At 40.2% G+C, this 22,639-nt stretch overlaps 1 protein-coding gene across 5 annotated transcripts in view; it reads left to right on the forward strand.

Moving 5' to 3' along the window:
- MYLK (myosin light chain kinase) overlaps window positions 1-22,639 on the forward strand; it is a 454,770-nt gene that overhangs the window by 137,552 nt on the left and 294,579 nt on the right. Inside the window, exon 1 of one of the 5 annotated variants that reach the window (XM_072613763.1) lies at window positions 8,205-8,607. The exons of 2 other annotated variants lie outside the window; for them this stretch is intronic. In XM_072613763.1, the coding sequence (XP_072469864.1) occupies window positions 8,574-8,607 (34 nt within the window). In that variant the 5' untranslated portion in view covers window positions 8,205-8,573. Of the gene's footprint in view, window positions 1-8,204; window positions 8,608-22,419; window positions 22,453-22,639 lie in introns of those variants that run through there. 2 more of the 5 variants (XM_072613767.1, XM_072613768.1) reach the window with 2 other exon arrangements.

Genomic DNA, 22,639 nt, shown 5'->3' on the forward strand with positions numbered 1-22,639 from the left:
GGATCAGGAGTTCAGTGGAGTTTCCTATGCTCCCATGTCATCCCCTCTTCTCTTTCTAACTGCCTATAGAAATAGTGTCCTGATCAGAGCTCCTACAGACTCTCTGTAGAGAACTCCCTGTTCAACATCCTTCTGCTCGTGCTTCCTCACTTTGTTCTGTGGTGCAGGGATTACCTTTATTATCTGAAGTTTTTCTCTGCTACCTCATGTTACTAACATCCTAGAAAAGCCATCTCTGATCCTATTCATACTCTGGGTAGGTGTCCTCTAATTAAGGGATTGAAATCTTGAGACTTGGAGGAGCTGGGTGGTCAAATTGACCACCTTCCCAAGTCACTAACTCAAAATAAATAGTATGTTACTCATGCTGCATTGATGAGAGGTCAGACCCAGGTATATATTTTTTATTTGGTTTTATCAGCCCTGTTTAACCTATCAGTTTTCCCCACCTTTCTGTTTACAGACTTTTTGTTCTCATTAAACTTGTAGTAGCTGTATTCAATCTACCTTTGAGTTTGGGGGAGTGGTAAGGGCTGGAGGAGCAACTGCTTCAGTCTTATTACTTGGGTCTTCTTCTCTTGAGAAACATAGTAGCTAAGTGTCCCCTTCCCCCCCACCCCCAGTGATGGTCATTCACTTACAACCTAAAAAGATGTAAGCAATGCTGAACCCATTTAAAAAAATAATTGATGGCCATAGAATCAAGAGATGATAAAGTCATCTTGGTCAACTGACCACTTGTCAATGATATTATAGAGGAACTCATGCCCAGTGGACAGGATGCCATTTGAGAAGCCAGATGATATAAGATAAGATAAATATAGTACAGTAGAAAACACACTGACTTTGGAGTCAAAGGACCTGAGTTTATATCCTACCTCAGATACTACCTACATGACATTAAGCAAAGTCACTTAACTCTCTGGGCTTCATTTTCCTCATCAGTAAAATGAACAGGTTGGATTTGATGACATCCAAGGATCCTTGTAGCACTAAATCTATGATCCTATAATTAAGTCCACCCTTGACCTGAACTTTTACATAATAAAATAATGGATTTAGCAGTAAAGTTTAGTCCAGTCATTGTGAAGAAATAAAAGAAGTTCCAGAATCACAGTGTCTCAGAGTTGGATGGGATTTTAGAGGTCATTTTGTCCAAGCCCTACCAGTAAAGGAATATCCAACATCCTCTATTGGGTGGTCCTCCAGCATGTCCTTGAAACCTCCAGAGATACGGAACTTACTACTTTACTAGACAGCTCATTTATTTTGGAACAAAGATTCTCTCCACCAGAGAAACTAAGAGGGGTTTCTAGTCCTCCTCTCTCTTAGCCTTTCTTTGTTCGTGTTACTGTAGAGGACTTGGAATCATCCTGTTCTCATTAAATTGGGAATTAAACAAGAATCCTAACAGGAAAGGAGCAACTCCAAAATACCAGGCTGCTCTAATTCACACTGTGCGTGTGGTTAGCCTTTTTAATTTGATTTGATTTTTTTAAAAGTGATTCCCTTTTAAGAAAATGTAAAAATAACTTTCTGGGAGTTGGAATCAAACATTTTCATGTGAAGACCTTCCCACTCCCTCCCCTCCCCCTGCCCCCCACTGCCCAGCAGGAGTTTTAGCTGACGATGCTAATGCTGACTGGCTTGGCAGTGGGCAGCTGCTCCCTGTGCCCTCCGCTTTTCATGTGTTTTCTAAGAAAAGTGCCCTGGGAAACCTTGGGGCAAGGGAGAGAGGCTGGCTTCCTGACCCAGGGGTGAACTGTAGTGTGAGGGACCAAAGGGAACCTGTCACCTTTGTGTGTGAGAATTAGGGGCCTGGGGACTCTGGTACTCAAGGTTTCCAATGGGAGATCCCAAGGGCAAAACCTCTGGAATAGGGGCAATGACTGGGCCTATTCCACTGGACGGGAAGGTTAGAGAGACAGATAGCAAAAAGGCCTTATCCAAATCAAGCAACCAGGGCAAGAAGGAACTAGTCCTCCAATTTTCAAAGTTAAACATACCTGTGCAACCCTGAAAATTGGGTTATTTCAGATGATTTGCCTTCTTTTTTATTTTTGTCACCTGTGTATCAGTTCTGTCAGCGCCCAATCTTTACCTTCCTCCTACCGAGCCCTTACTGTTTCCTCTTTACAATAAAGTAGAATCTTATAATTTAAAGAGATCACAGCAGGTAAGTTGTCTACCATTCACCTGAGGGTGCTCTTCTCTCTACAACATTCCTTCCAGAGGTTGCTGTCCTCTACTTGAATACCTTGGGGAACTGGCTTCTCCACTATGCAGCCAAGTACAGTTAACTCTGTTTATTAAACAGGGTTTTTTTCTTATTTTGAGCTGGTCTGCCACCATATCAAATTGATAGTCTTAAAACATTAGTCACGTCAATCCCCTTTCATCCATTCAATAAACTTCGTTCGTTTCCTGTCACGTCAAGTTTCCAATACAAAATTCTCTATTTGTCATTCAAAACCCTTCATAACCTGACTCCCTCCTACCTTTTCAGTCCTCCTACCTTAATCCTCTCCATATATTATGCAATATAGTGACACTAGCCTCCTTGCTGTTCTTCTAATAAGATACTCCCATCTCTGGACTATGCATTTTTGCTGACCATCCCAATGCCTGGAATGCTCTTATCCCTCATTTTTTTATCATAGATTCCTGACTTCATTCAGGTCTCCACTAAAATCCCTCCTACAGCGAGCCTTTTCCCATCTCCCTTAATGCTAGTACCTTATCTCTAATTTATCCTGTATATGTCTTCTTTGTAAATAGTTGCTTCCATGATGGCTTTCCCATTAGACAGTGAGCTTCTTGAAATCAAAACCTATTATTTGCCTTTCTTTGTAACATTAACATTTGTCACAATACCTGGCACATAGGCATATGGTGTTTAGTAAAGATATGCTGACTGTCATTTGTACACATTTTCCTTAATTCTGCCTTATGGAACTACAATAGATGAGAGAGAGAAATAGAGAGAGGGGGAGAGAGAGGGGGGAGAGGGAGAGGGGAGGTTTGTTGTGCATTTGTTTCAGTCATACCTGACTCTTTGTGACTCCCTTTGGCAAAGATACCAGAGTGGTTTGCCATTTACTTCTCCAGCTCATTTTACAGATGGGGAAACTGAGGCAAACAGGGTTAAGTGACTTGCCCAGGATCACATAGCTAGTAAGTGTCTGAGGGTAGATTTGAACTCAGGTCTTCCTGACTCTAAGCCTGGTGCTGTATCCTCTGAGTCACCTAGCTGTGTAGATAGATAGATAGATAGATAGATAGATAGATAGATAGATAGATAGATAGATAGATAGGTAGGTAGGTAGGTAGGTAGGTAGGTAGGTAGGTAGGTAGGTAGGTAGCATTTATTGAGTGCTTTCCATGTACCCCAAACTGTGCTAAATACTAAGGACACAAATATAAGTAAGCCAGACAGTCCTTGCCCTCAAGAAGCTTATATTCTAATGTGGGAAGCTAACATAAAATGGAGATCTGAAATGGGTGTAAGTTGACACACAGTGTCATGGTTACAACAATTGGCTCCCTCTTCCGTTAAAAAAAAACTTCAAATTTTTGAAGATATATGTGCCTCTTTTAGGTTCAATATTCCCAGTTTTTCTGTCAGTCCTCCTGTGGGATATTTTTCCAGGCTCTTCATTATCATTGTCACTGTCTTCTGGATGGATGCCAGTTTTTTCAATGTCCTTCTTAAGATGTGGAATTGAATGCAGTCTATAGAACATCCAATCTAACCAGTGCTGTAACAGTAAGAGAATGGCAGTGACAAAGAGTCCTGTAATCAAAAGTCAGAGGACCTGGGTACAAATCCTGGGTTTTCTCTGCTTCCAGTGTGACTTCAAGCAAGTTAACCATTTAAGCCCTTTCTCTGTTTTCTAGTTTGTGGATGATTTTACCTGATAGAGAAGTTGGGGGGGAGGGGTGATGAAGTGAGGGAAGCTATTGCTTCATTTTCTCTCCTATCCACCCACCAACTCCCCTTTCTATCCACTTAATCTTTCCAATGAATGTATATGTTTGTGAATGACAAGGGGCAGAATAGAGAGCAAGAGATGGTAACTAGAAGAGGGTCCTTGTGGTCACAAGATGGACCCTCGGATACACTAAGAATTGCAATTGAAACATTCAGCTCATGGAAATGTAAAAACTTAGGTTAGTAATTCCATCTAGTGAGAGATATCCTTGAAATGGTCCCAGCATGGGGCTACCATAGCATGAGAGGTTCCCATGGAGACCTAAGTTACCCATTTCTATCATGTATCCCAGAAAGAAGAAGTTAAAGAGCAGAGTGGAAACCAGCCACAGTAGCTATTCTCTGCCTTCTTCATAGAAGTTAATATGGTATAATAGAAAGAGCATTGGACTTTGAGTCAGAACAGATTCCAGATCTAGACCTTAAGCCTTACTAATTATAATCATAGGTGTGTTGCCTAACCTATATGAGCCTCAGTTTCCTTTCCGGGAAAATGGGGATGATAATAATATTTATAATACCTACTTCATAGTATTGTTGTGAAGATCACGGAGGCTTACAGATTTTAAAGCTGGAAGGGACGTTAGAGATCATCTCTCTCAGCACTAAACCACATATAATGATCCCTATAGCTGTATATTGACTTATAAAACCACAAATTAACATTGTCTATGTTCTCTTGTATTCTTATTTATTTTTTGAACATTCCTAATTACATTTTAATCTGGTTCCAGCTCAGCAGTTTGACACCTTTGATCTAATCCAACCTCTTCATTTTATTGAGTCTGAGAGATGACTTGCTTAGGGTTACATTAATAATAAATGACAGGAGGCAGCTAGGTGGCACAATGGATAGAGCACTGGCCCTGAAGTCAGGCATACCTGAGTTCAAATTTGGCCTCCAACACTTGGCACTTACTATCTATATGACCCTGGGCAAGTCACTTAACCCCAACTGTCATAAAAAATTAATAATCAGAGATTTGATCATAATAATAATGAGATTTGAACCCAGATCTTCTGATAAAAATGTAGTATTCTTTCCACTACATAATAAAGACTCTCTATGAGATGGTCAAATTGATCAATCTTGTCATTTATTAAAGGCTTGCTACATGTCAAGTTCTATGCTCGGCACTAGGGATACAGAGATAAAAATAAAACAAGGCCTGCCCTCAAGGAGCTTATATTCTATTGAATGAGATGACATGTGCATAAATAAATATAAACAGAATAAATGCCAAGCAATTTTTTGTGTGGAGGGCACTTGCACCCAGGGAAGGAGAGGTCATGGAATGTTTTATGTAGAAAGTGTCACTTTAATAGGGTTCAGAGGAAAATAAGAGATTCTAAGAGACAGATGATGACAGAGATGAGACAGTACTGCATTTCCAGGCATGAAGCAGACAGCCAGTACAAAGTCATGGAGGCAGGAGATGGAGTGAATGTGTGAGGAACAGAAGGAAGGCCAATTTATCTGGTCCATAAAGTACAGGAATGGGAGTAATGTACGTATCATTATAGCTCCAGTGATCTCATAATCAATCAAAACACCTCAGGCTAAGTTTGAAAGGGTTAGAACTAGAACGACATTGCACACTTGCACAAGAATCATATTCGTATAGGCTGAGGAAACCTGACCACACCCAGGGAGCATCTATCAATTATCAAGTTCAATTGAGAAGAGGTAGAATTCCAAAATTTGGAGTGAGTGTGGTGTTCTTGCCGAACTTCCAGAGAAGGACTCACTTGGTGGAGTGGAAGGCTTTGGCCAGATTCTACCCTCTACCTTGAGTAGAGGATAAATATCCAACTTTAAAGAGGATGGTGAATTCCCATCTTCCCACCAGTATCCTAAACAGCATTCTTCTTTTAGCTGGCAGCAGTATAGGCATCATCAGGAGCTAATGACATAGTGAGACACAACTCTAGAAGTACCCCAGTCAAGAGAACATATCATGCCCAAGGGAATGGAAGGACTTCTAGTCACCAAGAATTGCGGGGTACTCCTTTGTTTCGAATTTACCCTCAGCTTGAGCCCACTCTCCCTTGATCTCTCTACTTATTTAACAGATCATTACTTGGGGGGAGAAGAGGTGGATTTCTTGTACCAACTATTCATATTGTGGTACCTTAGCAAATTCCCATTTCTAAAAAGTGATTTAAGACTGGCTGACACTGATTCTTTTTTTTTTAATCCAATCTTATTTTATTTTCATCTCTGAATTCTCTCTCTTATCTTCCTTTCTTCCCTCACCCCACAAAGTGAGAAAAACAAAATCCATTACAAATATATATTGACTAAATGATTCTCAATTAACCATTTTGGAGGGAAGCACACCAGTGAGGGCTTGAGCCAATGGCATTAGAGAATGTCAACCCTCAGCCCTCAAGGATACCCCTAGAACCTTCATGGGAAGAGTTAATTGGCCTTGCTCTGGGAATTTCTTGTCAGTGAGAGCAGGAATTGGAATGAGTATATTAAACAGCTCATATAGGCTACAAAAGTTCAGAAAGTTAGGTTTGGGCCAGTTTGTGAAGAGCTTTAAAGGTAAACCACAGAATTTCCATTTGAATATTGGAACTTATTGAGTAGTAAAGTGACATCCTCAGGTCTGAGCTTTGGGAAAATCATGCTGGCATCTGTATAGCTTTTCATTGGCTGTCATACCTGGAATATTCTACCTCCTTACCTCCTTACCCCTTCCTCCTACTTTCCTAAAGACTCAGCTCAAATCATCAGCTCTTCAGCAGATCTTTCCATGTATAATTTCCTCCCCACCCTGAAGTACCTTTTCTCTGAAATCACCATGCATTTCTTCTGTATGTATCTTGCACATACCTGGTTACTTACATATTATCTTGTTGTTCAGTCATTTCAGTCATGTCTGTCTCTTTGTGACCCCGTCTTGGGGTTTTCTTGGCAAAGATATTGAAGTGGTTTGCCATTTCTTTCTCCAGCTCATTTTACTGATGAGGAAACTGAGGTAAATGTGGTTAAGTGACTTGCCCAGGGTCACACAGCTAGTAAGTGGCCAGATTTGAACTCAGGAAGTTGAATCTTTCTGACTCCAGGTCCAATACTCTATTTACTAGGACACTTAGCTGCCACTACATAATATCTCCTCCATTAGAATGTTGGCTTCTTGAGGGCAGGGACTATTTTGCCTTTATTTGTATTTTATCATAGTTCCTGATCACTTAATAAATGCTTATTGATTTTTAATGCACTAGATTAGAAAGGAGAGACACTTGAGGTAGGGACACTAATCTGGAGGTTACTGCAAATAGTCCAAGTGAGAAGTAATGAGGGCCTGGACTAGGTAGTTACCATGAGTGTAGAGAGTAGGGGATGGATATGAGAGAGATTGTGGAGATGAAAAAGACAAAGGTTGGAAGCTAATTGGATATGTGGGATGAAGGAAAGTGAGGAGTCAGGGAGAATGCTGAGTGACTAATACGATGGTGATAACGAGAGAACAGTATAGACAAGGAGTATAGGTTCCAGAAGAAAGAGAATGGACTCTTTTTGGATGTGTCTCAGTCTCAGGTGACTGTAGGACGTGTCAATCTCCAGTGGAAGATGTTTGACAGGAGAAAGCCTAGGGCTGGATATGAAGACTGGGGTATCTTCTGCATAGAGATAATTAAGCCCTAAGGTACTCTATAATGTCAGCTCTTATCTCTAGGTGCTCAGAGCTAATGAACCGAGTATGATTCTTAACCTGAAGACCAAGGGCCCACTTTAAGTGTCTACCAGGGCTGGCCTCTGTAAGGTCTTCCTCCAATTAGGCTCATGTGGATGGCATGTGCACAGCCTAGGGAGCCTGCTTCAACTCTGGTCCCCAATCCCTTCAGGGGACTTCAGAACAGTGTGTAATGTGTTTGTACTAGACGTTGTCTCTACTTTAGAAGGAATCTATTCCTATAACATTTCTGCTTGAGAGGGCAGAGCTGTCCCCAGAAGGCAGACGTGCCTAGTAACCTGGGGATGCTGTTTCCACTCCAGATGTGCCAGGGTGCTGGGGGCTGTAGTAGTGTTCCCAGCCCAGATGTGGATTTGGGGATGTTCTTGGCCCAGTCAAAGGACTCTCATTTCTGCATTTTTATTTTTCTTCTTCTTCTTTTTTTTTTTTTTTGGAAAGAGCCCACTAGGGCAAACTCTGCTCCCACACACACACACAACACACACACAGAGTTTGGAATCTGCAGTTCTAAACAAGTAGCAACCTGTGAGCTTCCACTTCTGGTCCCCCAGGGCTTCCATTGAAAATCCAGCCAGGCCGTAGCTGCAGAGGGCTACAAAGGTCACTCCAGCTCGGTGGGTTAAAACAACAGATCGACTGCACCGGGCCAAGTTGGCTCAATGGTTAGCAGCCCAGTTGCAACATCTGTGAGCCCCATCAGAACAAAAGCCTTTTAAATTCCTGTGACCTGGGTCTATCCTTTACTGCCCGTGATACAGCTCGCTCCCTCTGCTCTCCTTGCACTCTGGGACTCCTGGGAATGGACTTTGGAAAGGAAATCAGTGCAATTAAGTGGTGAAGTGGGAAAGCTGCTGGTGGAGTCAGTGCTGCCTCCTATGGAACCTGCCGAGGGGAGAGGCTGCCGGGTGGGTAAGGTCTCCCCGGGTTTACCGCCGGGCTCATTTGCTTCACTTCGCCGGTTGTGTACTTGTCAGATAGGGAGCCGGGGCCAGGCAAAGCTGGGGCGGCTTTCTCCGGGATTAGGGAGATTAGGGAGCAGACTGTGAGAATTTGTAGGGATTAGTGTGCATTTCAGAATTGATTCCGGCGGGGGGAGGGGGAGACTTGGGGCTATCTTCGCTCTGTCCAGCAGCTGTAGGGATCGTCCCAGTGTCGGACTCACGTTAGACCGGAGAACCGGGGGCTCCCCGGAATGCGGGAGGCGGTATAGACGGAAAAGCCTGAGACTAGGCAGAAATCAAGGAGGGTGTTGCCAGGGCATCTTGTAGTCAGAGAAAGGTATTCAAGAAATAAAGGAACTAAATGGTATTTGAGGCAGCAAAGGAAAAAGCAGAAAACTTGTCCCGTTTTCTAACCTGCTTTACCCCGTGTCTTTTGACTCTGAATTATAGGAGAGACTTTCATTTTCGGTAGTCTCCCCGCCTTCCCCCCGCCAGAAGAAAAGAGAAAAAAAATCAGAATACTGAAGGGGAGGACATCTGTACTATAAAGCCTGCTTTAGGATTAAATGGTTAAATAATTGAGACGGAAAGTTTTCTTTTTCCCTAATTGGATTCAGGAGATTATTTATATAAAGTATTTTGAGTCGAATTAAAGTGAAATCGCTAAATATTGCTTCTGGTGATGATTAATAAGCCAAGGCAAATTGCCCTCACAGACTAACAGTGGTTTAGCTTTTTGCCTTGGGGGACTGGCACTCTCAGACCTTTTTGCCCCTTCTCTCATCCTGTGTCCTGCTACATCCCCCACCGCCCCACTTGCTGCCCTTTGGATCTCAGTTTATTTTGTCCTGAAGGAGTTTCCTCCAGCTGTGTGTTTGTGGTTTCAGGGAGTGTTGATACAGAGGTTATCTTGGAAATCCCCCAGCTTCTTTTGCTTAGGAGAGTGGACCCCTAATTATCAGGAGGAGGAAGAGGGACCTGGAGGCCGGGACTATTCGTTTTTTTTTTAACTGAACATTCTAAAAACATCAGTGGCCATTGATTGCCAATGCCAAAGGAATCTATTTATATTAGTAAAGACAGCTGGTGAGATGATGGGCTGAGAGTGAGTGAAGCTGGTTGGCGTGCCTGCTGAATTGGAACTGAGTTGTAGCCTTAATACATGTGATGATTGAGTAAGTATATCCCCTCCCTACTCACCTCCTTCTGGAGTGCCAGAACTCACCCTTCCTCCACTGTTCCTTCCCTAACCTGAGGCCAGACCCCTTCCTAGGGCCTGACACCCCACTACTGCACTCTGTTCCCCAGGCTGGTGTTTCAGAAATCAAGCTGCTGGTTGCTTTTCATCCACTTAAAGAGCCAAACTGGGGTCTTTCTGGATCTTAAGGAACTCAGAGTGTTTTGGGACTGATTCACTTCCATCTATAGCAAACCTGTCCATATTTCTGAACTCATTTCAAATGCTACCCACTTAATCAAGGTTTTCCTGATCCTTGTCCCCCACTGCCCCATCTCTCCCAAGGAGAGTTATCATCTTTCCATCTTTAGTTTATAATTCCTTCATAGCTTATTACTCAATTTAGCACAATCCTTTGGCCCTGCATTAACAAAGCTAGAAGGAACAATGCTGGAAAGTTCATGCCTTTAGTAGATTCCAAATCTGAGAAGATGTTCTTGGCATGTCAAGATTTTCTTATTTTGACCTGACAAGATTTTTTATTTTTAATTAGAAAATGTGGAAGTTGGAGGTAGTGGTAGAAGCAGGAGTGATGATGGTATTTGGGAGGATAGAAAAAAAAGTGTCCTATTATATTTAGCTAAGTATGCTGGACTGTCTTGAAGGGGAAAAGGTTGGTAAAGATGTAACTGGAAAGAGCTTCCCTAGCCTTGGGGAGCTCCCAGTCTGGGGGTGGGTGGGAATTGAGTTTTTGTCCTCCTCTACTTTCCCTTCCATTGGAAAAGGCATAGTTCTTCCCCTTGGGGGGACTCCCAGTTCGATTGGAGACATAGGAAAAACTCTGAGTAAATAAATATAAGGCATTAACATTGAAAGACAATGATATTGATGATGTGAAAAAGAGCTATTCAAGTAATATCTGCCTAATTTTACACACATTAAGAATGAGGTCATACGATGGACTAGAAATGGAATTGGAATCACAGAATTGACTCATATCCCAGTTCTTCTACTTAATATCCATGTGAATTTCATCAAGTCACTTCACTTCTGGGCCTCAGTTTCCTCAACTATAAAATTAAGGGAATTAACCTAGACTATCCTTTCAGCTTTGGATCCTCTGAGGTTTCCAGAGTGATTCCAGTGACCAGAACTGGGAAGATTAACTTAGAAAGAGGTTTTCATGGAGGTGAGTTGAGAGTAAAGAGTAAGACAGAGTAGGGAACATTGAATAAGGATCAACAATGTGTTAACCCTTCTCCTCATGTGGCTTACTGACAGCTGTCAGTCCTAATTAGACTCCTGTCTTCTCTTGTTCATCCTCTATAAAGCTGCAAAAATAATCTTCCTAAAGCTAAGTTCTCACCATGTCACCATTCCCTTACTCCAGAATCTTCATTGACTCCCAGTTGCCCTCAGAATAAAAAATAAACTTTTCAGCTTGGCATTTCAAACCCTACAAAATCTGCCTCCAGCTTACCCTGCCTGGCTTATTTCACATTATTACCCTTCATACACATGTTACGTACATTTCAGCCCTGATGTTGTACAGGATGTTTCCCCATGCCTGGAATACATTTCCTCCTCTAGAATTCTGCCTCTAGAATTCCCTGTCGTTTCATGGATCAGCACTCATGCTACACAAAAACATTTCTTGATTTTCCCCCGTTGTTGGCACCCTCACCTTCCTCAAATTATCTCATGTACTTAACTGTTTAGTTGTTTTTGCCCTGCTCCTCGTGGACTGGAGCTATTTTTTATTTCTACCTTTGTACCCATCGCCCTACCCCCTCACCCCTCAAGCTCCTAGTATAGTGTCTTTTACATAATAAGTGATTTTGTTGTTTCAGTTGTGTCCTACTCTTCATGACCCCATTTGGGGTTTTCTTGGCAGAGATACTGCAGTGATTTGCAATTTCCTTCTCCAGCTCATTTATTTTACAGATAAGGAAACTGAGGTAAATAGAGTTAAGTGACATGCCCAGGGTTATACAGTGAGTATGTATCTGAGGTCAGATTTGAACTCGGGTCTTCCTGACTCAGATAATAAATGACTAGTAAATGCTTATTGAAGTTTTAGAGTGAATACTACTATTATTATACCTGCAATACTGCCCACTCCTATGTCACACTCTGATCCTGCTGTGGGTATCTGTTTATCTCTATCCTTAGGCTCAGACCCATCCACACTGAGACACCTTCAAGTCCTGACCAGGGAGTATGCAATGAGCCTGGTCCAAGCTAGTCATCCATCCTTGTTGCTCTGACACTTTGCTCCAAGATACTGATCCTGTTTATTCCTTTTCTCTAATTTCCTGACACTTTGTGCCCCAGTTCCATAGCCTGGATTCCTGATTTCTGCTTTTGCCATTCTCCTGTTCCCTTGCCTTGCAGTACCTGCCAGCCCTGAATTCCATGTAGACAAACAGTCCTGGCACCTCTTTCTGCCACCCATAACATTGACTTACCCTGTCATTGTCACTCAGATCCTGGCATGAGAATTCTACAGAGAGCTTGTTGATGTGAATGGACCTGAAATCTGATGCCTTTTGTACTGACTGAGTAGAAGTTAGCCTTCTCAATGTAGCAGCCTTGAGACAATGAAATTAACTGTCAGTGTTAACTCTGTGATTTGGAAGTTAGTGAAGTTTTCTTTGAAATAGTTTCTCCTCGTCCTCTCTCTCTCCTCTGTCTCCTCCTCCCTCCCTTTCTTCTCTATGCCACCACTTTGACTTACTTTGTTTTTGACTTGGGTTGCTTTGCCTCTCCTTTGGCAACCTGGAGGTGCCTCCCCACCCCAAGTTCCCAGGTACTGGTGCCACACTTGGTGCAGATGCCCAAGTGGTTTAGTCTTACTACAACTTAAAATGTCCATGCTCAAGTGATCCACCAGCCTCAGCCTCCAAGCAGAAGGTATGCTGCACGTTCCTGGCTGAAATTATTTCTAAAGCTGGTTTTTTTCATGTTCCTCTTATAGCACTCCCATTAAACACAGGTGTTCAGCCAGTCCTCTGTTCTTTTTAGAGTAGGGGTTCTTAACCAGGGGTCCATAAACATATCCATAGTTATGGTATCTACATATATATTCTATATGTATAGTTTATGGTTCCTCTTCCTCTTCTGTTCCTTTAGAGTAAGGGTTCTTAACTACAGGTCCATAATTTTATACGTGTGTGTTTGTGTGTGTGTGTACGTATACACCTATATTTATACATATAAAATATATAGTAGAGATTCTTAACTAGGGATCTATGAACATGTACATAAAATATATGATATAGTTTTATATCATTTGTATATTATATATGTATATACAGCTGATTCTTGTCATCCATGTTAGTCATTTTCTATAAAGTCACAACAAACATTGAATTAACAAATATTGAATCTTTACTCTTAGGGGAAATACATGGTTAGGTTCCTGTAAGCATCTGGTCACAGTATTCCCTTTAGCACTTTTCAGAGCTGCCTCATGTATATATAGATTGGCAAATTTTTTCCTGAATGTACTATATTGTTGATTCATTAACACTGAACTCAGCCATCAGCACTATAACTCATGACTGAACTAAGCTTATCTAACACATTTATTTTCTCTGTAAGACACAGCACAACCTTCTTGTGCTTAGAAACACTAGATAACATTTCAGCACTATGCTTGGGGGCCATTTTAAACCAGGAAGTCATTGACAAAAAGTACAAATATGTGAAAAAAGTATAAAAAGGATATTTGTTTATGATATGAGAGATGATCAGATCAAGTTGTTTGCCTTTTTAAGGAAGGAGGAAAGAAGGGAGACAATTTGGAACTCATAATTTTAAAATGAATGTTATAAATTGTTTTTACATGTAATTGGAAAAAATCAAATAAAAATTTTAAAATAAATTTATGAGAGATGAAACAAAAAAGCAGAATATCTCCATGTTCAACTTTAGCTGGGAACATGCACATCAGGTGACTCATATTTTTTGCTATTCTGTACATTTGCGAATTATTGTGAAAGCACTGAATCAAATTTTTCACCACTCTGCACATCTACAGATGGTTGAGAAAGAGCTACAATTATTTATTTTGGAGTTACAAATAAATTTTAGAGAGTATGCTAATTCACAAATATGAAATCTACAAATAACGAGGATTAACTATGTATGTTCACAAGCCCCTGGTTAAGCACCCCTACTCTAGAGAGAAGTATAGAGGGCTGAACCTTGGGAAACACCTGCATTTACTGGGAAAAGATAGAAGAAAAACTTGAGTCCAGGTTATACATACATAAATGCATACACGATATAATATATATTCACAGACCCCCAGTTAAGAGCTTATTCAATATACATGTGTATTATATATAACTGTTTATTATAATATGAATATGTTATATATTATGAATATATAATCTGTATGTGGGTAATTGTATTTCAATACAATTGTTTCACTTATTTTGCATATTTAAAAACATTCTGAAAGAGGGTCCAGAAACTTTACCAGACTGCCAAAGGGGTCCATGACTCACAAAAGATTTATAGCTCATGCTCTAGAGTGTCTTTCTTGGTGACTGATAATCCATTCCCATGGCTTCTACATTCCCGTTTACATGGACAGTTCCTATGGCAAAGCTGTGATTTTTGTCCTGGGCTCCAGGCTTGAGTTTTCTATTGCCTGATGGTCATTTAATTTTTTTTAAATTTTAAGTTATTTTATTTGCTTTCAGTTTTCTACAATCACTTCCATATATCTTAGATTTTTTTCCCCTCCCTCCTCTTCCTTCCCCACTCTCTCCCCAAGACAGTGTGCAATCTTATATAGGTTCTATACATACATTCCTATTAAATACATTTTCACCATAGTCATGCTGCAGAGAAGAATTAAAACAAATGGGAGAAACCATAAAACAAAACAAAACACAACACAAGAGAAAATGGTCTGCTTCATTCTGCGATCCAGTTCCATAGTTCTTTCTCTGGATGTGGAAGGCATTTTGTCTCGAGTCCATTTGGAATTCTTTATGTCCATACATTGCTGTGAAGTACTAAGCCTACCAGAAAAATTCCTCGCACACTGTGGTTGTTGCTGTGTACAAAGATCTCCTGGTTCTGCTCCTTTCACTCAGCATCAGTTCATATAAGTCTTTCCAGGTCTTTCTGAAGTCTTCCTGTTCATCATTTTCATAGCACAATAGTATTCCATTACATTCATATAGCACAATTTATTCAGCCATTCCCCAATTGATGGGCATCCTTTTAATTCCAGTTTTTGGCCACCACAAAGAGTGCTGCTATAAATATTTTTGTACATGTGGGACCCTTTCCCATTTTTATGATCTCTTGGGGATACAGTCCTAGAAGATATATTGCTGGGTCAAAGGGTATGCACATTTTTGTAGCCCTTTGGGTATAGTTCCAAATTGCTCTCCAGAATGGTTGGATCAGCTCACAGCTCCAGCAATGAATTAGTGTTCCAACTCTCCCATATCTTCTCCAACATTTACCTGATGGTCATTTTAATCCATTACTGAAAAGGAATTTATGAAGCAACTAATATAGGGCAGCTAGGTGGCACAGTGGATAGAATACCAGGCCTGGGGTCAGAAAGACTCATCTTACTGACTTTAAATCTGGCCTCAGGCACTTGCTAGCTGTGTGACCTTGGGCAGGTCACTTAACACTGTTTGTCTCAGTTTCCTCATCTGTAAAATGAGCTGGAGAAGGAAATAGCAAATCATTACAGTAACTCTGCCAAGAAAATTCCAAAATAACTATGCCCAAAGGGCAATAAAGCTGTGCATATCCTTTGATCCAGTAATACCACTACTAGGTCTGTATCCCATTTTAAAAAATGGAAAAGAACCTGTTTGTACAGAAATATTTTTAGCAGCTCTTTTTGTGGTGGCTAAGAATTGGAAATTGAGGGGATGCCCATCAACTGGGGAAGAACTGAACAAGTTGTGGTATATGGTTGTAATGGAATATTATTGTACTATAAGAAATGACAAGCAGGATGATTTCAAAAAAAACTGGGAAGTTTTATATGAACTAATGCAAAGTGAAGTGAGCCAAACCAGGGGAACATTTTACACAGTAGTAGCAGCATTGTATGATGAAGAACTGTGAATGACTTAGCTATTCTCATCTATACCAGCGATCTAAGACAATCCCAAAGGATTCATGATGAGAAATGCTATCTGCTTCCAGAGAAAGAACTGATATTATCCGAATACAAACTGAAGCATTTTCTTTTTTCTTTCTTTTTCCTTTCTTTTCTTTTTCCTTTCTCTTCTCTTTTTCTTTTTCTCTTCTTTTCTTTTCTTCCTTCCTTTCTTTCTGAGTTATTCTTGTACAAAATGACTAATATGGAAATATTTTACACGATTGCACATGTATAACCTATACCATCTCAGGGAGTAGAGAGGAGAGAGAGGGATAGAATTTGGAACTCAAAAAAAAACCAATGGATTTTTTAAAATTGTTTTTACAAGTAATTGGGGGAAAATATTATTTAAAAAAGAAATAAAGAACAATTTACATAAAAAAGAAAACCCCAAAATGGGATCATGAAGACTTGGACATGATTTAAATGACTGATCAATGAAAGCTGAAGTTCAGGAAGGTGAAGCCGAATGTCTGTAGTCACACAGTTAGAAACTGTCACTGGCCAGTCTTGTACTCAACTTCCTGACTTCAAGTACTATGCTATACATGCTGCAGATCCATTTAGGTGGCACTCCATCTTGCTTCCTCCCCACCCTCAAGTTTAATTTTCTGAAAACACTCTTTTTCTTATGGTATTTTCTTGCTTAAACAATTACATGCTTTTTCATTGCCTATAGCCTAAAATTCAGACTTCCTAGTCTGGCTTTCAAAGTCCACCACAATCAGCCACTAACTTATCTTTACATCCTTCTCTCAATTCAGTGCTGTAATCATTCATTAAGTAACTGTGTCACTAGCTGCAAGCACAACACCCAAACTGGGCTGCTCAAAGATCCCCAAAATATATCTGATACATTCCTGTCTTGGCCTAGCTCATGCCATCTATGCCGCCTGGAAGGCCCCACCATGCAGATCCTTCTTCAAGACTCAGATCGAATCCTACCTTCTCCATAAAACTTTCCCTGACCACCCTCCCCTGCAGTGATTTGAGCTTTGACCTCTGACCTCTGATAGTGCTTATTGTCTCTACGGATCATCAGACAGTCATAACTCTTGCCTTATATTATCTTTTCATGTGTATATATCTCTTAATCTGAACTAGATGCTAAGACTGGAGTTCAGAAAACAGTCTTGTATTTCATTGCATTCTCTATATTCCCTGGCACACAGTAGTTGCTGAATGAATAGATTTAATTATTCCCTTCCTTTAGTTGAGGATGAGGGGCACAGCAACTGGGCATGAGTTAATTTTCTCTACTAATGCAAACAGGCAATATGTCCAAAGTGACACATTTTACTAATCTACAATTTTTTAAACTCTAGTCATTTTGGTCCACAGTGGGAAAACTCTTATTTTTCACTAGTATCAGGAGCCTTCTTTGACTTATTTGTTGTCCAGTTGTTTCAGTCATGTCAAACTCTTCATGACCTGATTTGGGGTTTTCTTTGCAAAGATACTGAGGTGGTTGGCCATTTCCTTCTTCACCTCATTTTACAGATGAGAAACTGAGGCAAATAGGGTTAAGTGACTTACCCAGGGTCACATAGTTGCTAGGAAGTGTCTGAAGCTGGATTTGCACTTATGAAGATGAATCTTTCCGACTCCAGACCTAGCCCTCTATCCACTGTGCCACCTAGCTCCCCTATAATGAGACTAGGTCATACTTTTCTGCCATTTGACAGTTTACAAAGCATATTCCTCACAATGACCCAATGAGGTACATATCACAAACACCACTGTTCTCATTTTTCATATGAGGTCTCTGAGAAGTTAAGTGACTCCCTCACAGACAAGACATGACAGAACCTGAAACTTGAACCCAGGTGTCTTGGGCCATGGTCCAATGCTCTTTCTTTTACACCACAAGGGACTTGAAGGATAGGAAGAGCTCCAGGCATGAAAGAAGATATAGTTTCCAGGAGGTTAAGTATTTGACAAGAAAAACATACTGTGCCAGCCTAAGCAGTCTGTTCATTTCCTGAAAGTCTACCTGAACCATCATCTTAGAACCTGTGTATTATGTGTGTCAGGCTTTGTGCTATAAACACTGGGGGATGCAAAGAAAGGTAAAAACAGGTCCCTGAATTCAAGAAGTTCACATTCTAAGGGGAGGGAAAACAACTATACATGTACAAGGTGAACAGTGTAAATGGGAGGTAAACTCAGAGGGAAGGTGCTGGCTTGGGTAGGGGTGGGAGTGGGGTGATGGAGAAAAGAGAGACTGGGAAAGGCCTCCTTCCAAAGGTGTGCTTTGAGGAGAGGCTTGAAGGAAGATAAGAGGTGAAGATGAGGACTGAGAGCATCGCCGTCATAAGGGCCAGCTAGTTAAAAGGCATGGAGTGCCGAGATAGAGTGTTGGGTTTTAGGAACAGCAAGAAGGCTGATGTCAAGCTGGCTTAAAATGCAAAGTCCAGAAGACTTGGAAAGGGCCCATTGGGAAGGGCTTTAAAAATCAAACAAAGGCTTTTATATTTTATCCTATGATTCATAATTCTCTCACTTACTAGCAAACATCCTTCCAATTCTTTTAGATTTCCATAGTTCACTGTTTCTGCTTAAATATGTGGGATGTGGATCTTTTTCCAAGCTCTAATTGGATTTAGTTTCTTTTTCCTCTTTTTTGATGGAGAGGGAATGGGGTTTCTTCCACGCTTTCATCCTATTAGACCTAGCAAGACTTGCATGAACTGATGCCAGAGTGAAGTAAGCAGAACCAAGAGGGCAATTCGTACAGTAGCAGAGCACAGTAAGGACAAATGACTTGGAAGGACTGAGGGATTTGTGTCAATGCAGTGAACAACCCTGATGCCTGAGAACTCTTGAAGAAGCATAATATCCTGATTGAGAGGGATGCACCTAGTGCAAATTGAGGTCATTTTCTTTGGACTTGGTGGATATGGGCGTTTGCTTTGCTTGACGATATATGTGTGTAATGAGTTTTTTTCTCTTTCTTTCCTGAAAGAAAGAAATGGGGAGGGGGAAATAGGAGGAAAAAATGGCTTTTGAGTGATTAAAAAATTTAGCTTTACAAAATGCTTCCTCCCTTTTACCCAAACACATACCAGGACTTAGGGTAGGGGAGCTTGGTAGAAAAGGACAGAAATCAGTCCTTGGAGCTCAACTGTCCAGCCCAGCCCAAGGGTACGTTCTGAATTCAGTGGCAAAAGAGAAAGTCTTCTCCTCTCCCTCCTTCCTTACCACCCCCCCAGCTCCTGAAGCCTTTTGTTTTATGTTTTTTTGTGTTTCCTTTCATGATTTTAGTGGGATTTTATGGTATGGTTTTAGTAGAGATACTTAGATGGGATGATTGGAATGTCTGAGGTGGGGAGGAATGAGGGGATAAAATCAGCTTCTCTCCATTTTAACTCCCAGTAGAATGCAAATACTATAAGCTTCCTTCTATAAAAGAGGGAGAAGTTATCAGACTTTTCTGATGTGGTATTGGCTTTGTTAAAAAAAAAAAAATTTCAACAGAAACCACTGTTAGCTCTGTTTACAGAGCTTTCTGTTATGATTACATATGTTTTTAAATATTCAGAGAAAGTTCTCTTTTAAGGGTTATGAGGGTAAACAGGCATAAAAATTAAGGACTGTCTTCTGACCTGTCATATATCTGGTAGGATGTCAGTTAAAGCTTACTAGCCATTGTGTGCACTAAGTCTGGCACAATTTGATGAACCCCTGGGTTGGGGAGGCAGCAAGCTACCTAAGGATGGATGAACTGGCCAAGGTCATAAATGGGTTGGATCAAAACTTCTGTGTCAGTCAGCACTTGGGGGGAGGGGCAGGCTGAAAGAAAGGAAGGAAGGAAAGAAAGAAAGAGAGAGAGAAAGAAAAAAAGAAAGAAGGAAGGAAACAAATTTCATTGAGAATAGAAACTGTAGGATTTTTAAAAAATAATGGTTTTTGCATCTGCAGCACCTAGTTACAACACTTTGCACATAACAGATAGTGACTTTTTCAGCTTGGCCCCAGAGAGCAGAACTGGGATCTGTATGTAGAATTTGCATTGAGGCAGATTTTGACTTAATATGAAGAAAAATGTGCTTTAAAAAAATTGAACCCACCAGGAGTGGAGTGGATTGCTTCCAAAGAGATTCCCCGTCTCTTCTCATCTTTAGTGAGAGGATGGATATCCAATCACTGGAGATGGGATTCCTTCTCTGAGATATGAAGTGTAGATGAACTCTGAGGTTGCAGATGTCCCTTCCAACTCTAGGATTCTATGATTAAGTGGTTTTCCTGTGATTTCAAATGGTACTTTCCTTCCTAGGTCTCTTATACCCTTACCATGTAATGCTGTGGATTTGTGTTTGCATCTCATCTCCCAGCTGTGTGCTCTAAGTTCCACAAAGATAAGGACTGTATCTAACCTTAAGCCTTCTCTTTTTCCTAGTATCTAATAATACTCTGCACCTGGTAGGCAGAAACTCACAACCCCTTCAGAATACCAGTTATAGTATACACAGGAGACCATTCTATGCACATGCAGGTAATTAGCCAGGGAACACCTAGCAACCAGATAGAGGTGGGGGGCGGGGGAGATGAGAAGGAAGGAGGTCCTCACTTTTTGCAAGAAGGAAGTTATTCTCTTATTATTTGGGGTTTTTTAAATTTTATTTTAGACTCAACCACCAGAACACAAATACAGAATAGAGAAAAGAAACCAAAACATATCATAAACTTAAATATTGGAACTTACGTACGAAGTGAAAAATGGGGGAAAAACATGTCATGTCTATAGCAGAACATAAGAGAGGATTCAAAATATGTAACAATAAATTTTCATTTCAAGAAAGCCTCTATGATAAATATTATACGTTGTATTGAGAACTATCCATCTTTTCTTTGCTTGAAAGTTATTCTCTTGTTATTTGAAAAAGACCCCTGCTCCTTAGGCTACATCCTCTGTGCAAAGAGATGAGAAGATAGTTAAATAGTGAGACATCGAGCCCTGGTTATGAATCTATCACCATTCAAAAGGTAAACTTTAAAAAAGGCAAACCTTAAACACCTGGTGAATCTGACTCGTATGTCAGACAACTAAAGAAAGGAAAGATTTTGCCAATTGATCAGTTTTGGAGGTCGATCTGGGATTATGCCCCAAAAGTTAATAAACTGTCTTGATCCTTTGACCCAACAATACTGCCACTACGTCTATTTCCAAACATAACTAGGGAAAAAGCAAAAGAACCTATGTGTTCTAAAACGTTTGTAGCAGCTCTCTTTGTGGTGGTAAAGAATTGGAAATTGCAGGGATGCTTATCAATTGGAGAATGACTGAATAAATTGTGGTGTATGGTTGTGATGGAATACTACTGTACTGTAAGAAATGATAAGTTCAGTGATCTTAGAAAAAAAGTATAGACTTGCATGAAGAGCAAAATGTGTAGAATCAAGAGAACATTGTGTACAGTAACAGCAATATTATTTCAGTGAGTAAGTTATTTTGACTATTATAAACACCCAAATTAACTATAAAGAATATATGAAGAAAGACTGCATCCAGCAAAAGAACTATTATACAGAGGTATATATAGAATCATTTTACATATGTGTTTCTATTTATGGCTGATGGTAGCCATCTCTAGGGAGGAAGAGGGGAAGGGAAAAAAAGGAAAAAAGAATTTCCATGATAACTTTATTATATATTTAAAAGGAGAATAACACCTTGTACATCTTTTTTATTATTGTGCTATGGAGATGCTTGTTTTATTCCATAAATTAAAAATAAAAAAAATTTTTAGAAAGAGAATTAAGGTTAGGCTAAAAGAAATTTAGGGAAGATACAAAAGCACTTGGATGTTTATATTTCTTTAAATAGCATAGCACCCCCATATATAGAGATATACATCTCTTTGCCCATATATACAGATTGTATGGGTATTATATATACCTGTGTATATATGACTATGATGTTCTTAATTTAGCAAAATTTTAGTTTTAATAGAAAACGTAGTTAAGGGAAATAGCTCAATTCACACCAGAGGCCTACATATTGTTTTTATATGTATCTTACCTCAGTACAGTGTAAGTTCCTTGAGGGAGTGGGGTTTTGAAATCTTTTCTTTTGTGCCTTCAGGGTTTAGCACAGTGCCTAGCACATAGTAGGTGCTTAACACGTGTCTATTGACTGACTGACTGCATATGATAGTTTTTCCCAGTTCAGTATAAGCTGTCAGAGAGAGGGACTGGTGTTTGTTTGTTTCTTTTGTTTGCAAATTTCCTTTGTATCCCTAGAGTTTAATACAGAGCCCAGCACACAGTAAGTGCTCAAGAAATGCTAGATTCTTTGATAACAGGGCTGCATCCTCACCAGCATATCCTGAGCCCCATGTTCTCTATAAAGCTGTGATAATTATTCCCTTTGAGAGCTATGATTTTTTTGAGCTTTTTCATTAAGATTATGAGAAAATAACCCATTCTCTTGGTGTACTTAATTTGCAGGCATAATACTGTATAGTGATTCAACAGCTATCCGAAGGGTAGGTTTACAAATTCATGACTGTATCATTAGTAGCAGATATCCCATTCGAAACTATGAAAATGACAAAATATAGCGTTCTAACAACCTACTCGCCAATGCAGCTCCAATGATGCAGCCAGGATTATCATCATCTGTGTGTGACTTATATGATCCCATCTTGTTTTTATACATTATTCTCTAAATTT

This window comes from Notamacropus eugenii, chromosome 5 (genome assembly GCF_028372415.1).
Source record: "Notamacropus eugenii isolate mMacEug1 chromosome 5, mMacEug1.pri_v2, whole genome shotgun sequence".
In the NCBI taxonomy this organism is placed as follows: Eukaryota; Metazoa; Chordata; class Mammalia; order Diprotodontia; family Macropodidae; genus Notamacropus; species Notamacropus eugenii.